This window comes from Arabidopsis lyrata (genome assembly GCF_000004255.2).
Source record: "Arabidopsis lyrata subsp. lyrata unplaced genomic scaffold ARALYscaffold_9, whole genome shotgun sequence".
In the NCBI taxonomy this organism is placed as follows: Eukaryota; Viridiplantae; Streptophyta; class Magnoliopsida; order Brassicales; family Brassicaceae; genus Arabidopsis; species Arabidopsis lyrata.
Window position 1 is genome coordinate 1,045,864 of NW_003302547.1, and position 24,049 is coordinate 1,069,912.

The window sequence follows — 24,049 nt, forward strand, 5'->3', positions numbered from 1 at the left end:
GAGCTAGACTTACCAAGCTACCTGTAAGTATCGTTTATAGTTTACACTTCTTTTATGTTTTTCATTTTTCAGTGTTAACATAAATGCAACAATATTTCTGTTAGGCGCTCTTTCGAAGATACTTCAACTGATGAGGAAGATGTCATGATGGAGATGGTTGAGGGGAACTAATTATTGTGAGGGATATCTGTGCATGTTCTACGGTGGCTAGCTCTTTTGAAGAACTCTGAATGTTTTGGTGTTATGTTTTAAGTTTATGTTTTGAACTCTTAATGTTTTTAATTTTCTTTTTGTTTATTATCAACTACTACGGCAACTCTGCACAAGAGTTTGCAAACTTTCTTTCTATTTAATATTTTATCTGTAGTGAATCTGTTTGACAATTTATGTGGTTTTTTGGTATTTTGATGTCTACAAGTTTAAGCTAGGTCTGTTAAAAGAAAAAAGGTTATAAATTAATTATGAATTTAATTCTAACTAAATCTCAAACATTACTTAATTATATATCTACTATCTAACTAGTCTTACACCGTCTTGTTGTTTCAGAGTGTTGTCTACAAATAAAAACCAAAAACAGCAAAACTAAAATGAAAAAGACAATTTTATGATAGGATGGTTTGACCTTTGTTTTAACTGTGGTCTCAGTTCATTCATCTTCGTCTTCGCTCGATACGTAATCCGGCGGTTGCAGCTTCTTCACTTTCCAGAACAGTTTGCCGATGAGCTTCTTCTGTAGCTCATTTATCTTCTTCTGAGCTTTATATGCTGCTTGGATGAGTTTCTCCCGCTTTGTTCTTGCTGTAAACTCTATGTCGGGCATTTGTATCATGTTTAGTTCTTCCAAGTAGTCTCTGGGTTCTGCAGCATCTTCACCATCACCATCGCTTAGCTCCATTGGACCCTGGTCTTCCTGTAAAAGATCTTCCTCGCCAACCTCAAACTTAACATTTGTCAAAGTAAGAATGTTAGTCTTATCTGGTTGTGGCAGCACGAAGATCTTCTTTGTCTTGTCACGGAGTTGTATCTTGTAATGGAGCGTGTTCAGGTCCCTTGTCGCTTTTAAGAACCGAGACAAGATGAGATAGTCTCTACTCAAATATGCCATATCAGGGAGCTCGCGACTGCTGCTAAGATCTACACCGGCTTTTTTGAACAAAGGAGTAAGCATACCTCCAATGTAAAGATCTGGATTTGGCGTGGTTTTTGCCCATGTCTTGAATTGCAGCAGGTTGTTTGCGAAGATGCTCCCATAGTTGATCTCATCCCCAAACTCATACTCGAGAAGTACTCCTCGCATGTCTATCAGAAGATGCTTGAGCCCTTGGTAGAGTAAGCATAGCTCCTTTAGTGTGACTGCTCCAGCGTCTTTCCTTGCGAAGAATGTGTTTGCCAACAGCTTGCAAACATATCGAATTACCGGATTTCTGATCCCCGTCATCTTCGCTCCGTGTGTTTTGTAGTTTCCATTCGCAATTCTGTTCCATAAATTATTTGCGCCATGGAATGTATCGAAATTGACCGCTTCCCCTTTGCTAAACCCGTAGACTTCGCATATGTCAAATATGGTAAGCCCGTAGCCTTTGTTGCGAATCTTGAAGGTCATCAAACCTTGACTCGCAACCTTGTCCCTCGGCTTCTCGTATTCGACCTTAACCGTTGAGAGAAAGTCCCTGGTCTCTTCTTCGAATGTCGGGTAGTACATGTCTTTCAGACAAGACATGCCTATGCGCTGAAGGAGGTCATCCACTCCTTCTGCAAGTCCCATTTGTCGCAGGAAAAATCTGTCAACGAAGCGTGTTGGATGGACTTTGATTTTCTCGAAATCGCTTCGTGATGTTTTCTCTCCGTGTGTCCATTGGATGTCTTGAGGCTCACTACGTTCTTCAGTCATGGGCACTTTTCCTGGACGTTGTCTCTTTTTCGGAGCCATGTGTATCCTACAAAATATAAGACATTTCACAATGAGGATTCCAACAAAGAAGATATCGCATAATTTCATCAATCCCATCAAACAAAATCACCAAAAATATGAACCAAACAAATTTAAAACACTCTTAAAACACACAAAATCAAAACAAAAGCACACACATATTCACAAAACAAGTCAAAAATCTCAACATCAATACAAGAATTGATCAAAATCAGATAGTTCTAACTCCAAATTTGTTAGTCATTTATATTAACAATTTTTGAACTCATTGTAACCCAAATCAACAGCTATTTCTCCAAAAATCACCAAAATTTCGAGAATTACCAAACTCAAAAACCCAAATTTATCAAAATTCAAAATTCTTCAAACTTTGTACCAATTATAAACAATGGGTTTGTTATATGAGCAACACTCATCAATTTTAAGCACATAATCTACCCAAAATCGATTGGGTTTCTCTATTGAAGTAGCATGGGCAATTTGCTTCTCAAATCAAAAATCAAACAAGACTTATGAAGTCTAATCCATCAATTAAACAATCAAAGCATGTGTTCTTGACCATTGGAAACCATAATCTAGAATCAAACCGTTGAGAAGAAGCTATTCAAGCAGGGAGAAGTGATTTTCGATTTTTCACCTTGATTTTTCCAAAAACGGACTGTAAATTGGGATTTTGGAGGACATACCTTTCTAAATCGAATGATTGAGTGCCAAAATCAGAAAGGTTGTCAAAAATCGTATGGGTTAGAGCCAAAAATCATTAAAATCGGAGTAGAATCGAGTGAGATAGAGAGATTTTTGTGTTTTCAAATTAAATGAGAAACGGCGGAATATTTGAGAAGAAGAAGAAGGAGTCGCGAATCGGGTTTCTCAATCGGTTTGCAAGCGATCGGATCTGTTTAGTTGATTATTGCAATTTTGCCGCTCGGTTTCGTCGATCGGTTGTAAACCGATCTGATTGTAAATTTTGCTCCGCAACTCCGTTTCAGTAAAACTCACCACCGTTGGAAAGCTAATTCAATTTCCTACAACTTTCATGAAGGGCTACAAAGCTGAATCACAAGGTATAGGCTTCGTATGATGTGATCTTTGTTTAATGTTTTTGGTATGAACAATTCCTCAGTTTTTCTTTTCTTTTTTATCCATGTTTTTGCTTAACTTATTACACCAAACCATAAGGATAATATTTCACATACAAACCATTCATTACATTGTTGCTTTTTATCCAGTCTAACAAACCAAAATTAGCGAATACAGGAGGCTTTGTACTATACTTGGTGCATATCCACATGTGTTTCAAAGGGATATCCAAAAACAACTTCACCAGCCTGCACCATTTCCACTCCTGTCCCCACTATAATACATCATCTGGAAAATCAGTCCAACGTTGAGCCTTCTTTGGCCTCCGCTTCATACAGTTGGCAAGCTTTTAGCTTATATTTACATCACCAAAAAACCAAGTAACTTAACAACACGCCTTTTTTGTGTTTTAAGTGATTGCATTCCTCCCCATCCTCTTACCAAGTTCACTACCCATATGCTTCTATTTACACAAATATACAGACCTGCTTCCACACTCCCATTCTTTTCAGCTTTATCCTACATAAAATTTCAATAGTTTTGATTCAGAACAACAGTTATTTGTGGACGTGCCACATGACATGACAGTAAACAAAGCTTACATTATGGTATAGGGTTGCGGCATGTTGCCCTGTTATGGCCTGTCGCAAAGCACCTGCTACACCTACTTGGTCCATTCGAGCGCTTCTTCTTTCGTCCCTATAATAGATTACACAGATTACAAGAGTCATTCACCCAAATTTAAAGGTTTGGTACTTTTAAACACGACAACTTACCACTGTCTCGCCAATAGACGGGATTCTCCTCTTTTTTGGACGGCCTGGTCCTGGATTCACCTGGGGAGGGTTGGTCTCGTCATCAACTAACTCTTGTGGGACATCCGCGTCCTCCACATTAGGTACAGGCATTACAACAGCACTATACGCGTTAACCCATTCCCCAGTTTTGTAATGGTTATCCACCATCTCTGGTATTGGAACTCCATGAGCCCTTGCAGCAGCCAACGCATGGCAGCAAGGAATACCAAGTGTTTCAAATACCTTGCAGCTGCATGTTTTTGCGTTGAGATTAACAATGAAAGCTACACCTTTGCTATTGCTTACTTGGTAATAGGCTTCACTTGCAGGTGCAACACTTAATCCTCCAGACTCTGATAGGTGCTTCATAAGTATCTCCTCCACCTCAGGTGTCACTGGACTCAGATGCTTGTTTGCCTTCACTCGTCTACAGTAGAACCATCTCATCAACATCATCCTAATTGTTTCAACCATTGAAACAATAGGAAACTCTAAAGCCTTGGCCATTGCAGCGTTAAGACTCTCTGCAACGTTGCTGCTCATAATGTTGTATCTTTTTCCCTGGAAATAAACTCTTGACCAGTGAGAGATTCCTATACCTCTGAGATAATTTGCACACAACTGACTCCTCCTTTCAATTTCATCAAACTTGTTTCTGAATTCCCCAACTGTGTATGCTGTAGCTGCTTTCACCACCAACAAAGCAAGCCCTTTCTGTCTACTGTATCTGCTCTTGACATTTCGGTAAAGATGCACCGCACATGATCCATGCTTTGCGGTTGGATACACTTTACGCATCGCCGCGTAGATAGCATTGTGCCTGTCAGAAACAATAACTAAGTCATCTGCATCTGGAACAATGGATACAAGTTGTGTGAAAAACCATGTCCATGCATCCTCATTTTCAGAATCGACCACTCCAAACCCCAGAGGCAGTATCTGAAAATTTCCATCTTGAAAGCTAGCAGTCAGCAAACAACCTCTAAACTTTGCTTTGATTGTAGTTGCATCAATAATCATAACTTTTCTCATGAACTGTGCTGCATGAATGCACGCTCCAATAGCGAAGAACAAATACTTAAACTTACACTTAGATGTCCCATATCCCGTGGTGACAACGTCATACACTGTCCCGGGATTGCTTTGTTTCAAAAGGTGTAAATACACCACTAGAAGCTTGTAACTGTCTTCTGCGGTTCCTCGAGCTTCAATAACAGCTCTCTCCTTCGAATGCCATGCCTTCATGTAATTTATCGAAACACGCAGCTCATCCAATATTATATCAGGAATGTCTACAGCCCTTGGACCGAGCTTTCCATTCGCATACTTTGATTTCAACACTTCTGCTATAACTTTGCAAGATGCCTTCTTTCCATACTGCCCACGGGATGTAATGTCACATGTGTGTGTCAGGGTGGCTGTCCTCACTTCCATGTTTTCAGAATTTGGTGATGAACGGAGACCATATACCCTCCACGGACACCTCAAATCGACACACCTCACAATTAATCGCTCCTTATCAGACCTCACTTGGATGAAATTGAAGAACCTTTTAATAGCGTAGATAGCTAAAGATGTTTGCATCTCAGCTTTGTTTCTGAATATTCTTCCAATAAATATTGCATCGTTCTCAGGATCATATACACCTTGTGGCACCTCTTGCGTATCCAGGAACTGATCTCCAAAGCAAGGTGCACAGTCATGGGATGGGACAACATCTGCAGCTATAATTTCATTGTAGATATTTGCAAGACTGAGCTGAATTGCCTCATCTAATTGGTCCTCACAGTCCTTATCATGTCCCTCAGTAACAACATTATCGTCTTCTACTTGTATGTTGTCGATGACTGCAGGAACCTCATCTACTCCTCCCAACCTTTCATCAGTCGTACTCTCAGGTACAGAACACATTATTATAGCATTTGAACTCTCTCCCATCACCATTGTTTCGCCAACTTGCAGTGGCCTGTATTCCTGGCTTCGCAATGTATTCCATACATTATATTGATACTGTTCTTCCTCCGCTCTGACATACATCTCCCAATCCTGAGTCTCATTATAGTCGCTTCCTACATGCTCTGACTCTGTCACCTTCTCTTTTCCTTTACTAATTTTCAAACCCTGTGCCTGCCTTGCCATTTCTTCAACAGCTTCAAGCTGCCTAATCATCTCATCATCATAAAGGCTGTTTAGATCGATATCTGCTTTATCGTGGACTATATGCCTAACATCAGCAGCAGATGTTCCCAATGATGCAGTCGCAAGTCCGACAGCATTGTATGTTGAGTCCACTTCATCTACACTTTGTATAGAAGGGGTTCCGTCAGCAAGGTTGATGATTGGTGCAGCAGTTGCAGTTTTCTTCAGCAGTCTAGGATCAGTTTCGGCTCCGCAACCAAATGTAACCAACAAATTCAGAGGTTTAGTGGCAGCCCTGAGTTTCAAGAATGTCTGCAAGCCTCTGTCACTATTTATGGAGACTGGTGGGGTTTTACCAGAAGCAAACATTGACATTTCAGACGGGGGGCAGTACGACATTCTCTTGACTACACCTTCGATCTCTGTTGCAAACTCTTGCTCAATACGTGTCTTAACTGCTGCATAGCTCATATCCTCAGAAACCATCACGCACTGAGCAACACAGTTTGTTTCCACAATAAACTTCCACCAACCATCAGTAGAGCATTCCCAGTTTCCCACTAAAACGAGTAAGAGTGTCTCCTTACCCTGCAATATTGACAAATCCCAAAATTAATATATACCATAGTAAGGAAAATGATGACACAGAGTCTCGTAAGTATCATGTCTACCTGATAGACCATAATATTAAAAATTTGTTCACCATTTACTCTTACGTACCATTCTCCTAACCACAGTCTAACCATCCACTATCAACCCAACTTAGGTTGTTTCGAGAAGCTACAATTCCCTCCTACACTACATTCGTTTGGTATAAAATACTGCCAGCCACTTCATCACCCAAAACAACAAACAACATTATTTTCCACTTACCATATTTGCAGATCCGTTAACCTCCGGCGAATTCGTGTCGATTATCTCTACCATTCTTCCTTCGTTAGCTGTATCACAGGACTTACTTCAACTTCTAATTCTCTTTACCTCTATTTATCTAACTCGACAAACCCTAGAAACCAAACAACTTGGGGACAGTAAATTTCTGTCCACAGAATCACCATAAAAACCTGCGTCGTCCTGTTCATAATTCACCTTACAGCCACATAATTTTTTTAATTAACTTAATCTATGCCTTAATATCACTTACGTCATCCTCCCACTCACAATATATTCTCTTCGTTTCCCGCTCATTGACATAAGGGCAAAATCGTCCTACCATCTCCAGTTTTTACAGAACTATTTATGTCAACAGTAATAAATGCCCAAATCCGAAACTGCCTGCTGAATTGTGCCTATTTTCGCAATTCCCCCTTGACAAAAAGCGATTACGCATGATATTAAACTGAGATAAATTCTTTGTTTCTCTGTGTGTAGTAGAATTTTGAAAATGTCGTGTATATTCCTGCAACATTTCAAGAGCAGGTAAAATTTTTTTGTTATGAAAATTTTTCCTTAAGTTTCACACTATATACCCTTTATTATTATTAGTTAGTACTTAGTACTAAAGTGTATTGAGATATGCATTTATATATAGAACTTTAATATATATTGTAGAAAATCTATAACTTACTATCTATAAATTTATAAAGATAGCAATTCACCTACGCAAAACCTATTAGATTACAAAACTAGCCCATTACTATACACAACTATAAATGGGAAAGATCTTTGCTCCTTTAAAATAGCTCAACTAACATAATACTTTTAATTGAATAAGATGGAATGTATTTTGATATGTGGTTTTGTTCTAGTATTGTCCTTGATCATTAAGGTTCAAGGAGCTATTAACATTGACATAAACCAAGAAGCAAGTTTCGATGAACACTATGTCGTTACGTGGGGACAAGATCATGTCTTGAAACTCAACCAAAGCAAAGAAGTTCAGCTCTCCATGGACCATTCTTCAGGTCAATTGAATCTATTTTTTAAAACTTTTGAAACAATGTCATTTTAAAGACTAAAATATGTATTGATTTTGTGTTTCTAACACCTAAAGGTTCTGGTTTTGAATCCAAAAACCACTACGGGTCAGGATTTTTTCAAATGAGAATCAAATTGCCGGCAAAAGATTCTGCTGGCATCGTAACCGCTTTCTATGTTCGTATTTTTTTCTTTCCATTTTCATTTACATGAACTTGAATAATTAAGTACTTTGTTAAGAAAGTCAATTTTCCATATGTATTGGTATATAGTTGACTTCAAAGGGAAATAGCCAAGATGAGGTTGACTTTGAGTTCTTGGGAAACAGAGAAGGGAAACCAATAACAATACAGACCAATGTGTTCACCAAAGGTCAAGGAAATCGAGAACAAAGATTTGTTCTTTGGTTTGATCCAACCGAAGATTTTCATGCTTATGGAATTCTGTGGAACCCATACCATATTGTGTATGTCCCCTTTCTTCATGCTTTCCTCATGCATTTCTATAAATATTTAATACAAACATATCAAAATTGGTATATAAATAGAACTGATACAAAATTTAATTGGAATAATGTCTTAATAATCATATATATGTTGGTATTATAGAGTAACCAAACAAACAAAAATACGAGAAAAATAAATATAACAAAAAGATGAAAAATGATATATATTGAATATGTTGTGTAAATAACTTTTTCTATCTTTACTATACTATATACATAAGGCATTATAAAAAATATGTTTGAAAACAAAAAACCTTTCTTCATTACTTATTGAGACATAATCAATTATGATTAATTAATTTTTCGTAAAAATAAAACATGTAAAATCTGAAGGTGATATGTCATATTATAGAGAAAATACTCATATCTAATATTATAATTCATTCTAATAATATGATTATATAGGTTTTACGTGGACAATATTCCAATAAGAGTGTTCAAAAACAACAAGAAAGGGGTAAGCTACCCATCAAAACCCATGCAAGTGGTGAGTAGCTTATGGAACGGTGAGGCATGGGCAACTGATGGTGGTAAGGCAAAGATTAATTGGGCCTATGCTCCTTTTAAGGCCCATTTTCAGGGTTTTTCTGAATCTGGTTGTCACATGGATGGTCTTAATGATGCTTGTGAATCATCAGCATATTGGTGGAACACTGGAAAATATGTTGGAATAAGCGTTTCCGAGCAAAAGGCTTTTAAAAATGCAAGAGCCAAGTATATGAATTATGACTATTGTTCTGATCATACTAGATTTTCTGTTCCTCCTGATGAATGTCAATGGAATCAGTAAAATATGTTCAAAAATCATATTCCTTGGATTAATTAATCTATTAATCAATAAATCTATTTATCAAAAGGTATATGTTTTATATTATTATTCATAATGATTACCAAAATAAAAATTATTATTCATAATAACTAAATTATCGGTTAAAAACCCTTTAACAAGAAAAATTAAAACAAAAATTATCGCATGATTATTAGATGAAGTTTTTTTTTGGTTTGGTGATAAGTGTAACAGTGTCTAAATTAGGAATATAAACCCAAGCTTCAAATAGTTTCTTTTGTTTTTGGAAAGGAATAGACTCGACATTGAATACATAGATGTTATAAAAAATTATTGGGAAAAAATCAGTAACAACAAAAAAAAGATTGAATATATTATAATCTGAAAAAAAAAAATTAAAACCAATCGCAAAAGAAAAACTTTAATAGATGACAAAAAAAACTAATAGAACCCAGCTAATTAATTGAACCGACATTTACACATTAAACCAACCGGTTTGGTATATTCCAGAAAGCTTAAACCCTCGACAAATAATGTCGCTTTATGTCGCCTTCTCTTCGTCACCGTGTGTGTGAGTTCGCCGACGCCGTGAATTCTTGGTTTTCCGATTTACCATTCACCTCCGACGGCGCATCATTTCTCTCCTTCTCCACAGTTTACATGTTCGTGGATTGCCTGTTTCTCAGTTATATTCAATCTGGTGAAAACAAGAATCTCCAAGCTCAGAGACACTGAGACTAGATCCTCTGTTTCTGTGAACTTGCTTATCAGATTCTTGTTGCCTTATCCAACTGATTTGAACCAACCGGTCTATTCCGGTTATTGCCTCACGAAGCAGATCACAGAATGTCATGTTAGCTTTAGGTTATGCCAAAGGAATCGCTCATCGATTTCTCAGAAATCCCAAATGGTATTCACTATTTCCTCATCAATTTTGTGTCTTTCTCTGTGTAAGTTCTTATAGACATGTTTCTGGGTTTTTTGCAGGACCTCTGGACTCTTCTTGCATCACAATCAGTCCCCTAATTACTCCATTTATGTAAAGTCAAAACCTTTTCTACAAGTTCCATGTAAATCAGCTTCTTTTGATGTTTTACAAGCTCAGAGACGGAATCTATTTGCGTATGATGGTTTCTTTAGTAGGCGTTACTTAAGTAATTCGACGGTAGAGCTAAGAACAGATGATAATGTGGTGAGGTTTGCTTTCAACAATGTTACTGGTAGTGGTAACAATGTTGTGCCTACAAGAAAAGAGAAGAAATGGAAACGGGCTAAAATGTCGAGAAAGGCTAAAGTGAATGAGTTAAGGTTTTATCGTCTTAAGGCGAAAAAGAAGATGAATTCACCAAACCCTGAAGTCAGGATTCGATATAAGCTTGAAAAGGTTACATCTTTTAATCACTTTACTTTGTTTTGATTATGCTTTCTTGCAAGTTTTGAAAGCGTAGAGCTTCGCATCAGTTTGCTTATGATGTTTGTATATGACTGTGAATCTTTCAATGTTATGTGCTTATGAAGGTTATTCAAAATTTGTTGGTGTGGTTGATTGTGCAGGCCAAGAGGAAAGAAGAATGGTTGATTGAGAAACTGAGGAAATACGATGTCCCGAAGTCATCAGCAGAGCCGTATGATCCAGAAAGTTTGACAGAGGAAGAGCAGCATTACTTAAAACGTACAGGTGAAAAGAGAAAGAACTTTGTACTTGTCGGGAGACGAGGAGTGTTTGGAGGTGTGGTTCTGAATTTGCACCTACATTGGAAAAAGCATGAGACTGTTAAAGTTATTTGCAAGCCATGCAACAAACCCGGGCAGGTTCATGAGTATGCAGAAGAGCTTGCTCGGTTAAGTAAGGGCATTGTGATTGATGTCAAACCTAACAACACCATTGTATTGTACCGCGGGAAAAACTATGTAAGACCAGAAGTGATGTCTCCTGTTGATACCCTCTCTAAAGATAAGGTATATTGATGAATCCATATACTTTATGTTTGGCTGTTTGTTTATTGTCTGACAGAAGTAAATGAAACTGCAGGCTTTGGAGAAATATCGGTATGAGCAATCGCTTGAACATACGAGTGAGTTCATAGAGAAGCTGGAGAAAGAACTTGAGGAGTACCAGAAGTACGTTACTCGGCACAAGAAGAAGAAAGATGAAGAAGCAGAGAAGAAGAAAGAGGCAGATTCCAAGAGCAAAGTAGTGTAAGCCTTCTTGGTTAAGAGAAAATCTAATCCTATACTATTATTTGGGGAGTACAATTTATATTTATCCTTTAATAACCTTCTCCTTTGTAAGTTATTACATTAGAATGTCATTAGAGATAAAAATTTAAAGAGTAAATTAATTCAAACTCATTAAATATAAACAAGTCAAATACTAATTTAATTAATTTAATTATTAAAAACGAAAATATATTATTAACTTAAAAAAAAAAGAATGACCTATCAAAATGAACATATAAGATTTGATATCTAACTTACCATATTAATTTGTTATTAATCATTACTAGATTTGAACCCGCGGTATACCGCGGGGCTATAATTTTTTTAAAAAAAATCTAAATATAATTAGTTTGTTTATTAATAGAGTGTATAATATAATATTTCGACCTATTTTATAAATGTACCATTCATATATCTATATTAATAGTTTTGAGTATATTAATTGTGTTTTAGGTTTAAATGGTATATCTATATATACACTTAAACGACATTTGACTTTCTTCTTCTTCTTGCCTCAGTTTAGGAGAAAGATTTGTCTTGCGGTACACCGCGGAGCTATTATGTTTTAAAAAAGAATTTTCTTCCTTAAACTTCCAAATCTAGATTCTACCCCGCGGTACACCGCGGGTCGACTTTTTTATAACTAAAATATTATTTTGCAAAATTTTAAGTTGTATTTGTTTTGTTTATATTGTTTATTTTGTTTAGTGTTTCTGATTTTATAATTATATTTTGATTTTAATTTTAGGATTCATCCATAGTATATTATTTAATATTAATATTGATCTAAACTCGTTGCACTATATAACCCCGTCCCGTAAAATTAAACATCATTTGTTATTTTTTTTATAATATTTTTATCCACTACGGGTCGCAGGTTCATGCGGATAAGCCCGTAGAGAGTTGCGGGTTTGCGGGTCGACCCGCCAAAAGAGAAGCTATCTTTTGAAACCCTTTGTTTTGTTTAGAGGTTTTAAGTAAATATTCTAAAAAATAATTTTCATTATATGAAAAACAAGAAGTAGAAGAAATTGTAGTATCAACATTCCCGATTTTTACATCACTCGTTACAATTAATTTTTTTATTTGCAGATAAAAATCAGAAGTTAACTAAGTCGAGATTTTTAAAAAGATTGTGTAGAGATTTTTGGTACATTGTTGAGAACATATTTGATTTCAAAATCTTTACTTAAATAGATATGGAAAGATTTTGTAGAGACTTTTGCTAAATATATGAGAAATGAATTTCAATTAAAAATCTTTACTTAAATAAAACAAATCTAAATATTTAATGCTAATGGCATGTCATCGTAAATACTTCTCAACTTCAAGATTTATTTGCTAATTGTGATCCAAAAATGTATATATAGATACTTCACTTCTCATCTTTATATGATTCTATTTTTATGAAACAAATAAATCATCATATCATCCATATAACAATAAAAATAAATTTTTTCTGCATATGCCAAGATTTGATTTTTTAAAAACAAATATAAATTGTTAAATCTATGAAGAAAAAAATTTAACGGGTCAAAAATTCACATTTGAGTAATATATTTCTTTTAACCAAAAATAAGTTCAACAAAAATTTCGACTGAGTAACGGATCAGAATTTGAATATTTATATTCAATTTCATACATTTATTTTTTGAAATATATCATTTTATATACTATAATAAGATTTTTAAATATTTTAATTTGCAACATATAAAATTAGTTTTACTTGATATTTTTCAAGAATATCATCATTATTTAAAGAATATCATCAATAAATACTCTAATTTGATTTTTTTAAAACATATATTTATAATAGGCAGTGGGTTAAATATAATATATTATATTAACAAATGAGTTATGATCCTTATAACTGTTTGAATATTTCTATTTAATTTCATATAATTCTTCTTTGAAATTCATAATTTTATATACTACAAGAAATATTTTTAAAGATTTTAATTTGGAACATTTAAAAATAGTTTTTTTTTTTATCGTCTAGATTTATTATTAATTGTAAATTATGAAAACTGTTACATAGACGATTCTACAACTGACAATTTCTGCCGACCCTTAGTAGATCCACTATAGACTACACTTCCTTCTTCATGATCTTGATGAATACCTTCAATGATCCACGACCTAGCGACACTTCATTCTCTGCGTAGAATCCTGGCGCAAGGCTATAATTGTACATCTCTGGAGATCTCCTGCACACTTGCCTCTATTAATCTGCAAATTTGTTAATAAATCACAATATCTGGGACTCGAACCCAGACCTCTTAGTGTAGAAGCATTAATCAACCCTTGGTCAACCAATGGACCAAGGGGGCTTCCACAAAAATAGTTTAATTTAATATTTTAATGAATATCATAAATATTTAATAGATGAAAAAGATAAAAAAAATTATAAATACTTTAATTTGATTTTCTAAAAAGATATATTTAAAATAGTAATAGTGGGTGGAGGGTTAAATGTAATATATTATATGATATAAAATTATGATCTTTATAATAGACGGCATGTTAAGATTATATGATCAGATAGATTAAATAAGGTTGACACCATAAAATATTTGAAAATTAGATTGTGCAAGCAATTTTGGAAATAACGAATAATAGATTGTGCACGCAATATTTTCATTAGGATTCTAAAATAAAAATATAGACTCCACGCACGGGTTGAATTTGGTATATTATATACTAAATATATGTTCATAACATATTCGATTGCGCGAATAATTGGTAAATTCTGTAGTTACCTCAAACAAATCTCTATTTCAACAACCAAAGAATTAGAAATTGAAAAAAGAATTTCCTAAATTAATTCAAAATAAAAGCTAACTTTCTTAATTAATTAAAAATAATCTACGTTTTAGAAGCGATTCATTTATAATATTTTGATTTTTTATCTAACTGAATTATATGCAATCTCATTTTGTGGTTGTTAATATAAATTAACTCATTGTTCAGACCATATTAATTTATTGACATAATTTTATTTTCCGTTTTCATATCTTAAAAAATATATCCATAATTGAGTATAATTAAAAAAGAAAATATATTCATTCTAATATTATATATAGGGACTGACAAAAATCTAATTATATTTTTTCAATTACTATTATAATATATCACAACTGTATTTTAAAATATATAATATATAAATTTTGTAATTAATAAAATTTAACCCGTACTGTAGTACGGTTGATGATCTAGTTAAATGTTTAACTCTTTTTGTAGATTAGTATGTAAAAGTTTATTTAATTATATGTTTTAAGGGAAAAAATCTAACATTATTATGCAATAGTTTCTCTAATTAAATGTTTTAAGGGAAAAAATCTAACCTTATATGCTTTAGTTTAATTCAAACAGATACCCACATGAATATGATGAACCTACATATCTACTGTCTACATAATATATATACACTGTTAAAAATAAAGATAGACAATAAAAGACAAACAAAATTAGGAGCCATGGAAACAAGAGAAGAGAAGAAAAAAGAAATCCATAGAATTACAAAATCTTCGTCAACTTGTTTTCATGGCGATGATATAGCGGGTAATGGAGTATCTTCTGATAAATATATTCCCATTGATCTGACGAGGGAGATACTAATCAGATTGCCTGCAAAATCTATCGTGAGATTTCGTTGTGTATCAAAACTATGGTGGTCTATAACCACCCAACAAGATTTCATCAATTCATTTGTGACTCGACAATCATCAATTCCGCGTCAGAGTCTTCTTCTTACCTTTATGGCCAAGGATGATCAGCAGAAGCAAGTCTTCTGCATCTTCTGCATATTGTCATTTCATGAGAACTCTACGAATTATTCTGATGTGAACCATTTTCATATCATGCACCCTACAAAAGATTGTCAATACGACTACTATAATGCTTCTGTCAATGGCTTGGTCACTTTCAAAACCGAAACGGGTATTGTAATCTGGAACCCTACCATAAAAGAACATATAACCTTGCCTCAACCTAAAATCTCTAAGCACGTAAGATGTTTTTTAGGATATGACCCTAAGGAAAATACATATAAAATACTATCGATTGATTTTTGTAAGACATGGGAAAAATATCAAAAACATAAGATTCTTACATTAGGATCTCAAGAATCATGGAGGGTGATAACAAATAGCCCTGATCATTATCCTAGACGTGGGTATTATTGCATCAACGGAGTTGTTTACTATAGAGCATATATAACCTACGAAGAATATCATAAAATTTACCCTCCGTTTATCAAAGAAATCGAGCTGGATATGAGATTGAACGAGATCATTATGAGTTTTGATGTGAGGTCTGAACAGTTCAAATCAATTGAATTACCTGCTCGTGCGAACCAATATGAATCAAAGCTTGATGAATCTCTGATGACTTACCAAGGAAAATTAGCATGGGTTTGCTATAATTCAAATATGATCAAATTATGGGTTTTGCAAGATCTTGAAAAACAAGAATGGTCAAAAAATGAATTTGTTTTACCTAATTTGCCTCAAAGAGATTTGCTTGGGAGTGCTAAGTTAAGTGGTGCCACTAGTACTGGTGAGTTTATCTATGTATCGGGAAAATATTTCAAAGACATTTCGGTTTTTTATTACGATCCGGTGAGAGAGACTATCACAAGTGTCAATGGACTTGAATATGAGAAATTTAGGTCCTGTTATGGATCTAATAACGATGAGATGGCTTGTCTCCGATCTTATCCGAATCATATTGAAAATCTCATGTCTCTAAGGAACATCATGTGTTCACCTATTGTGTGATTATGTCTTTCATGTGTTTTAGGTTTTGTTGTAATCTTTTTTTTTTCCTTTTAATCTCGTCTTCCGCATTATTCATACAATATTAAAATTATTGGTGACTAGGCCTACAAGATAGTGTTAGTAGATCGCATGCGAATAGAGCTCATGATAAGATACAAGCAGCGAAAGATAAAGACCTAAGAAATGTTTTGGCTTAAAGCCCAAAATTTGGACAGAAAACGAACGAAACAGACATGCAAACATAGTAACACTACACCAATAATTCAATTTCTTCTAACCCCAAAAAGAGATCTGATCAATGGATACACAATACAACTACAAACGTGAAGCAAAATAACTTCACTGAGACAAGAGACGAGTAAAGAAACTCATCTTGAGGACTTCTTTCGCCATTGGGTTCTCCCACGGTTGATCTCCTGACCATTTTCTGACAACCTCAAGATATGCAAGAATTGGCTCTCAGTGTGTTCTTGTTTGCTTGACGTGGTAGATCCGTTGGTCCCAGTAAGCTTTGACACCGCCTCATTGGGGGTTTCAGAGGTGGTAAGTGAATCTACAATGTCATCTTGCTGGCATTCTCTTCTGTAATCTAGAGTTATAACTTTAAGCTCGTGCGTGTCTATAATTTCTTGCGGTATGCTCTGCCATTAACAGGGAGTAAGCTCAAACTTATTAGTTAGCTCATCATAAATGACATAAGGTTTTGCGGATATACTTAGTTACTCACCTCAAGGACCCATCCAATGTAGGTAACATTATTCACATGCTGGTTCATGTCTAGGTCAGCTCGTCTAGGCTTAAGCCCAAGCATAGAATACTGAGCTGGATCTTCCAGTTTCGGGATTTTCTTTAAGCTGCTATTGTTCTCCTCTGGAAACGCTAGTCTACAAAAATACAGAGAAGAAACTATTTAAGTGGCCTCGAAAATAACTATTTTAAGTAAAACATGATTCGTCACCTAGGCTCTCGAGGACAGAAAACCAAGTACTCGTCCCGAACTTCATCTGTAACTCTTTGAAGCCGCCTTGTGTCTTGGTTCATCATCACCCACTTGCTGAAACATTTGTTAAACAACAACTGTTCAAGAATATGCATAAATCTATATAACTAAATAAGCACCCATATGCCAGTTTCTGTAGCTACTAATGTCAAAACTACTAATACACAAACAATTCAGAAAGTTTGGTATAACAAGTTGAAAAGCCAAAACCTTGTAGCACGCCCGATAACTTCACCGGTCGCACAATCTTTCAAAATCCAATCACGTCTAGTTCCAATCCTTCCTTCACTCTGACACCAAGTCTCAATCTCAACCACATCACTCCTATAACCAAAACAAGAAAGCTTAAAACTTTCAACTCCAACCACAAAATCCTTAAACCATTCACTTCCTAAGAAGTAAAACAAAGCCTCACCAAGCTGGATACTTGTAAATCTCAATGTGCATTCTTGCAGTAACCCAAATGAGATGCAATTTCCTCATAGTAAGTGTTGTAGCAAACCCATCAGTCGAAAATCCAACTTTCTGAACATGATTACATGCCACTTCCTACACAAATTCATACTTAAACATCAATCACATGACCAAAAACACTGAACTAGGATCACATTAGAAAGATAAAACAAACATTGCAACACACAAGAATCGTGTTTGGTATTGAGTACACACAACACAAACAAAATCCCCAAACCTGCAAAAGATTAGCAATTGTTTCAACAGTGGCAGTTTTGTTAATCCCAACTTCATAGCTTCTAACAATGAACTTCTCCTTATAAGAAAACCCATCTTCCATCAATCGACCAAATCGGAGACGATCCGCCGGAGAAGTAACGGAAACAAAATCAGTAACACGGAGGCTGCTGTTTCCATGATCAGCAGAGAGAATTGCCCGTAAAGGTTCCTTCTTTAACTGAAAACAAGAGATGGGTCCGGTACGGCGATGCACCGGAACAAAAATCCGGCGAGAATCGGAGAAAAAGTTGTGTACGTGGTCAGTTACATTACACGAAAGCTTCAACATTTCTGAGTAAATTTCGAAAATTGAGAGATGGGTAATGGTTATTTTGGGAAAAGAATCAAAGGGTTTTTGTGTTTGTAGGAGAGAATCAAGGATTGGTGTTTGTATTTGTCGACGACGATGAGACCGAGGACAGTGGAAATTGAAAATTGGAAAATTTACGAGATTGCCATTGATTGTTGTTGGCCAATTGGCAAAGACTAAAAGGAGGCATGTGTGGTGAATAAAAAAGCTCTCTGTTCGGTTTTTCTCACGTGACCTCTCCTCTTCACTCACCTCTATCTTTTATGACTTCCATGTTATAGTATTGAGTAGACCTCGGCGTTCGGTTAACCATTCGGTTTCGGTTCGGTTATATTCGGTTTCGGTTCGGTTTGGATATGGTAATATAATAACCATTAGGATATTTTAAGAATTTCGGTTCGGTTACCTTTCGGTTCGGTTCGGTTTGGATATTTAAATAGATAACCGTAACTAACCAAACTTTTATCACGTTCAATTTGGTTCGGGTTTTTACCCAAATTAGCCGAAATTTACCGAATAAAACCGAAACTAACCAAAATTAACCGAAAAAAAATTACAAAAAGAAAATATAAAAAAAGAAAAATACTAGAAAAAATTAAAATTTGATTCAGTTTTGTAAAAGAGTATTTAACTTTGACAAATATAACAAACAATATTTGGATATTTTGATTATTTAAAATATTTGATTGTTTTAATTCTAAAATAATTAATATTTTGAGTTTATAATTATAGTTTTGGATATTATTTTTAGGTATCTTATAGGTTTTTGGATATTTCGGTTAACCGTTTGGTTATCGGTTCGGTTCGGTTTGGTTTCGGTTAGTTTGGATACGTGATTTTACTAACCATTCGGTTATTTTAAAAACTTTGGTTCGGATATAATTCGGTTTTTTCGGTTCGGTTCGGTCGGTTATTTGGTTAGCGGTTTTTTTGCCCAGGCCTAGTATTGAGTATTGACTCAATACGACAAAAAACTACAAAGGTTATTAATTATTATTTTTTTTCATCTATACTACTCCTTTCGTTTCGTTTTAGTTGTCGTTTTAGGTTTTTTCACACAAATTAAGAAAAGAATTAAATTTTCTGTTTTACCCTTTATTAATAAATTTTATAAAAAAATTCATTGGCCGAAACATTAAAACAGTAGAGATAAAACTGGAATTTTCACAAAACATTTACAGCGAAAACCTAAAACAACAACTATTATGAAACAAAATTTTAACTCTAAAACGACAAGTAAAACGAAACGGAAGGAGTAGTATTTTTGAATTACATCTATACTAATATTTTTGAAATACATTTTTAGCGGGTGGATTAAATTATTATCCGACAAATTTGGTATCCGACCCGATAAGAAATTTTCTTCATAAATTTTACACCGGATATTTCATATCTTTTTTGGATCGGATCAAAACATATCCGAAATTATGAACTAGATATTCCATATTTAAAAATATAGATATTTAGAATATTTGGTTAAGATTTAGAATACAATTCTCTTATCATCTTTTGTTTTAAATTTTTTTTAACTGTTTTGAAAAATCATATAATACAGAAAGTAAAAACACCAATTTTTTCTGCATACATTGGAATTCAAAATTTTTAAAACGGATATATATTACCCAATTGATAAAAAAGGTGTGTGTTCAACGTCCCATATCGGCTAAAATGTTTATATATTGATTCAAAATCATATTATAAATAAGATCAAAATGAATTCAAATCTGAATGAACAAGAATCTAATCTTAATAATCATCCAAATTTAAAACTATATACCGTTTCATTATGTTTTTTTACTTTAACTGCTTAATTTTACCGGAAATATTAAATTGTAAACTCTTAAATAATATAATTCATATATTTAAAATCAACTAAGAGTTTAAAATATATTTGAACATATATAAAGAGTTACAATAACACGAGACATGTTTTATGACTAGACAGGGTTATATAACGGGATGAGGTTTTAAGAAGTTTTAAATATTATAATTCATATATTTAAAATCAATAAATTTTTTATAATATTAAAAATATTTGAACATATATAAAGATTTAAAATAGCAAGGGGCGGTTATATTGTAGGACGGGGTTATATTGCAGGACGAGGTTATATTGCAGGACATGATTATATGATGGGACGAGTTTGAATCAAAAAATTTAAAAATCATTAACCCGCTACTGCAATACGGGTTAAATCTTCATTTATATATTTTTTTAATAACACCATTATTAGATATATCGAATGATCCTGATTAAAGTAAAATTGTATAAAACAAAAATTGTCTTATGGTATACCGTTACTTAATAACAATTATAAACTATAAAATATAAAGGTCTTATAAAATGATACAATTTGTTATATATATAATATACAACCAATAAATTTTAAAAATCACTAATTTTAAAAAATAAATCGTCCCGCGGGTTAAAATCTAGTTATTTTTATTTTAGTAAACATTTACAAAAGTACCATTATTTATGTAGCCAAACAACAAACATAATTAAATTGTATAAAATAAAAGTTGTTATGCGATATACCTCTGTAGTATTTAATAAAAAGTAGATTAGAATACGCATACTCCTGTAAATAATGTTTGTAAACAAATTTATTTGATATTTACTTTTAATATGCTAGTTAAGTGGCCATACATAATTTTCTTGTAAATGAAATTATTTTTTTGGATTTGGTTTTAATTTGGGTTAGTTTTGTTTATGTAGGTAAAATGGTAAAATGAGTTTTTTGAATAGCGATATTAAATTAAAAAGTGACCATAATTTAATTATGGCACTGAAAAATAACTATATATATATATATATATATTTTTTTTTTGTCAACCACATATTAATTAATAAAGAACTCCTTGATTGGTTGCCCAATTAGGAGGATAAGTGTCTACAAAAGAAACTTCATAAAATAAAAGTCTGGAAGAACGGGCTAAGCAGTCCGCTTTAACATTACATAAACGGGGAATAAGAGAGAGCGAGAAGAAGGGGAAAGAGACACGGAGAAAACCAAACTCGTCTAGCAGATTGGAGAAAGCGGGCCATTCGTCAGGGGACTGTATCATCGAGACTAACTCCGAACAATCTGTTTCAAACGCCTGACAATATATCCTTCTTGAAAGGATATTCTTCATAGCCCAAATTAAAGCTTCCATCTCCGAGTGAAGGGGGGGAAGGACTCCTTCGTAGGCACATTGCACCGAACAAAATCGATTGATCATTTCCTTGAAAACAACACCATCCTAAGCCCATAGTTGGTCCTTTATCGCCTTATTTGTTTATTTTATGTACGGAGGTACTGATTGCAAATATTAACAAGGCGGAAAAAAAAAAAAGCTGACCGGAATTAAGATAGCGAAAAGAAGCCCAGCAATTTCACATCTACTCTTTGCGGATGATAGTCTCTTTTTCTGTAAAGCGGATTCAGAGCAATGCAAAACAGTGATGGATATTATTGGGAATTATGGTAAAGCTTCAGGACAAGAGATAAATCTCAGTAAATCATCGGTTATGTTTGGTAAGCGCGTAGCAAACCAAAAAAGAGATCAACTTAAAAACATCCTTGGAATAACTAAGGAAGGTGGAATGGGTACATATTTGGGTATACCAGAGAGCTTAGGAGGCTCAAAAAGTAAAATCTTTAATTATGTCCGGGAAAGACTTAATGAACGGATCAATGGCTGGTCAGCAAAATTTTTGTCGAAAGGTGGGAAAGAGACAATGATCAAATCAGTGGCTTTGGCACTCCCAACCTATGTTATGTCTTGTTTTAAACTCCCTCAAGATTTAACTTCTAAGTTAACAAGTGCTATTTCTAATTATTGGTGGAGTTCCAATGGGCGAGATCGTGGGATTCATTGGATAGCATGGGAGAAAATGTGTAAAGATAAAGAAGATGGAGGCTTAGGTTTTCATTCGCTAGACATTTTTAATGATGCCATGTTGGCTAAACAGTACTGGCGTTTAATTCAATATCCGAATTCTTTAGTTGCTCGAGTGCTAAAAGGCAGATATTTCAGGAATATTCATCCTTTACAGGCAAAAAAACCAAATTCTCCATCATTTGGATGGAAGAGTATTTTTTCAACTAAAAGATTAGTTGAAGTGGGAGCTAGATGGTCATTAGGTTCAGGTTACAATATATCGGTATGGCGAGATCCTTGGATTCCTGATGTTAACCCGAGGCCTGCAAATGGGAGAGGAAATTTATTACTTCCAAGTTTGATGGTTAACCATTTAATTAATCCGGTTACTAAAGAATGACATCTTCCCATTTTACAAGAATATATGGATCCAGTAGATATTCAGCTTATTAGGGGATTGACTATTAGCTGAGTTTCTAAGCCAGATAGGCTTATCTGGCATCATACAAAATCAGGTAGATATACAGTAAAATCAGGCTATCGGGTTGCTAAAGAGATGATAGAAGCGATCGAATGGGGCCCAAATTATAAGGCTCTACAAGCACAAGCTTGGAAAGTCAAAGCCCCTCCAAAAATACAACATTTCTTATGGCAAATTGCTTCGGGATCCTTAGCAGTTAATTCAAAATTAGCACATCGAGGGGTTCGATGTGATATTCTTTGTAAAAGGTGTGAGTTGGCAGAGGAAACAATAAATCATGCTTTATTTGAGTGCACTCATTCTAAGAAAGTATGGGACTTATCCGATATACCTATGGTATCAGGTAGTTTTCCTCTAACCTCGGAATTCTCAAATCTAGATTATCTTTATTGGAGACTTCCATCTACTCTAGAAAGGGGAGAGAAAACATATAGTTATGCTTGGATTTTGTGGTTCATATGGAATAAAAGGGTATTCAAGGGATTACAATCTGAACCCATAGATATTTTAAATCTTGCTTTGAGTGAAAAATTAATGTGGGAAGAAGCTCAGGTGGATCCGATCGAAACTAGTCCTATTACGGAAACTTTGGAACGCCTAGTTCAATCGATAAGATGTCGGTTTGATGGCTCTTGGAAAATAACTATATTTTAGAAAATGAATTATCAATTATTTTTTTTGTCAACCAAACATTAATTAGAAATTAACTCCATGACTGGTTCTAACCAGGAGAAAACGAGTTTACAAAAGTAACTTCAGAAAATAAGAGTCTAGAAGATATTGCTAAAAAATCCACATCAAAATTATATAAAATAGAAATAAAAGAAATCGAGAAAAGAGGAAAAGAGACACAGAGCAATCCAAGATCATCTAGCAGATTGGAGAAAGCGGACCATTTTTCAGGGGACTGTACCATTGAGTCTAACTCTGAACAATCTGTTTCAGACGCCTGACAATTAATCCTTTTTAAAAAGATATTCTTCATCTAGCTAAAAATCCACATTAAAATTATATAAAAGATAAATAAAAGAAATCGAGAAAAGAGGAAAAAAGACAGAGAGCAATCCAATATCATCTAGCAGATTGGAGAAAGCGGACCATTTTTCAGGGGACTGTACCATCGAGTCTAACTCTGAACAATCTGTTTCAGATGCCTGACAATTAATCCTTTTTAAAAAGATATTCTTCATCGCCAGATTAAAGCTTCCAGCTCCGAGTGAAGGGGGAGGGACCCCTCCGAAGACACTTTGCACCAAACAAAATTGTATCGTCATTTTCTTGAAAACGCCACCATCCTAAGCCCATAGTTGAATCTGACGATATTCATGATCCATCAATCCGACATCTTATAGATTGAATTGGACTTTCCAAAGTGTCCCTAATAACACTAGATTCAATCGGGTCCTATTGAGCTTCTTCCCACATCCCCCCCCCCCAATAAGAAGGAGGTGGTAATCTCCTGAATAGATAATCTAGATTTGAAAATTCTGAGCTTAGAGGAAAATT

General features: G+C 34.4%; 5 protein-coding genes across 5 annotated transcripts; 3 read left to right on the plus strand and 2 right to left on the minus strand.

Annotated features, from left to right (window-relative positions):
• Positions 1 to 546: 546 nt before the first annotated feature.
• On the minus strand, positions 547 to 2,703 carry LOC9299260. Its single transcript, XM_021020870.1, has 2 exons — positions 2,617 to 2,703; positions 547 to 1,937 (listed from the first exon to the last, which is right to left on the minus strand). The coding sequence occupies exon 2, from the start codon at positions 1,928 to 1,930 to the stop codon at positions 647 to 649; it is 1,284 nt and encodes a 427-aa protein (XP_020876529.1). The 5' UTR covers positions 1,931 to 1,937; positions 2,617 to 2,703; the 3' UTR covers positions 547 to 646.
• A 4,957-nt stretch (positions 2,704 to 7,660) lies between these two features.
• On the plus strand, positions 7,661 to 9,158 carry LOC9299353 (putative xyloglucan endotransglucosylase/hydrolase protein 1). The gene is made up of 4 exons (XM_021020302.1): positions 7,661 to 7,850; positions 7,940 to 8,040; positions 8,136 to 8,329; positions 8,774 to 9,158. Exons 1-4 carry the CDS (start codon positions 7,661 to 7,663, stop codon positions 9,156 to 9,158), a joined length of 870 nt encoding a protein of 289 aa, XP_020875961.1.
• A 515-nt stretch (positions 9,159 to 9,673) lies between these two features.
• Positions 9,674 to 11,497, plus strand: LOC9299261 (uncharacterized CRM domain-containing protein At3g25440, chloroplastic). Its single transcript, XM_002863139.2, has 4 exons — positions 9,674 to 10,065; positions 10,143 to 10,539; positions 10,710 to 11,114; positions 11,188 to 11,497. Exons 1-4 carry the CDS (start codon positions 10,007 to 10,009, stop codon positions 11,356 to 11,358), a joined length of 1,032 nt encoding a protein of 343 aa, XP_002863185.1. The 5' UTR covers positions 9,674 to 10,006; the 3' UTR covers positions 11,359 to 11,497.
• Positions 11,498 to 14,751: 3,254 nt separating this feature from the next.
• LOC9299262 (putative F-box protein At1g47790) lies at positions 14,752 to 16,251 on the plus strand. The gene has a single exon (XM_002863140.2). The coding sequence runs from the start codon at positions 14,756 to 14,758 to the stop codon at positions 16,151 to 16,153; it is 1,398 nt and encodes a 465-aa protein (XP_002863186.2). The 5' UTR covers positions 14,752 to 14,755; the 3' UTR covers positions 16,154 to 16,251.
• Positions 16,252 to 16,301: 50 nt separating this feature from the next.
• Positions 16,302 to 18,471, minus strand: LOC9299263 (oleoyl-acyl carrier protein thioesterase 2, chloroplastic). The gene is made up of 6 exons (XM_002863231.2): positions 17,845 to 18,471; positions 17,569 to 17,702; positions 17,364 to 17,477; positions 17,112 to 17,207; positions 16,881 to 17,037; positions 16,302 to 16,794 (listed from the first exon to the last, which is right to left on the minus strand). The coding sequence occupies exons 1-6, from the start codon at positions 18,172 to 18,174 to the stop codon at positions 16,522 to 16,524; spliced, it is 1,104 nt and encodes a 367-aa protein (XP_002863277.1). The 5' UTR covers positions 18,175 to 18,471; the 3' UTR covers positions 16,302 to 16,521.
• Positions 18,472 to 24,049: the final 5,578 nt, after the last annotated feature.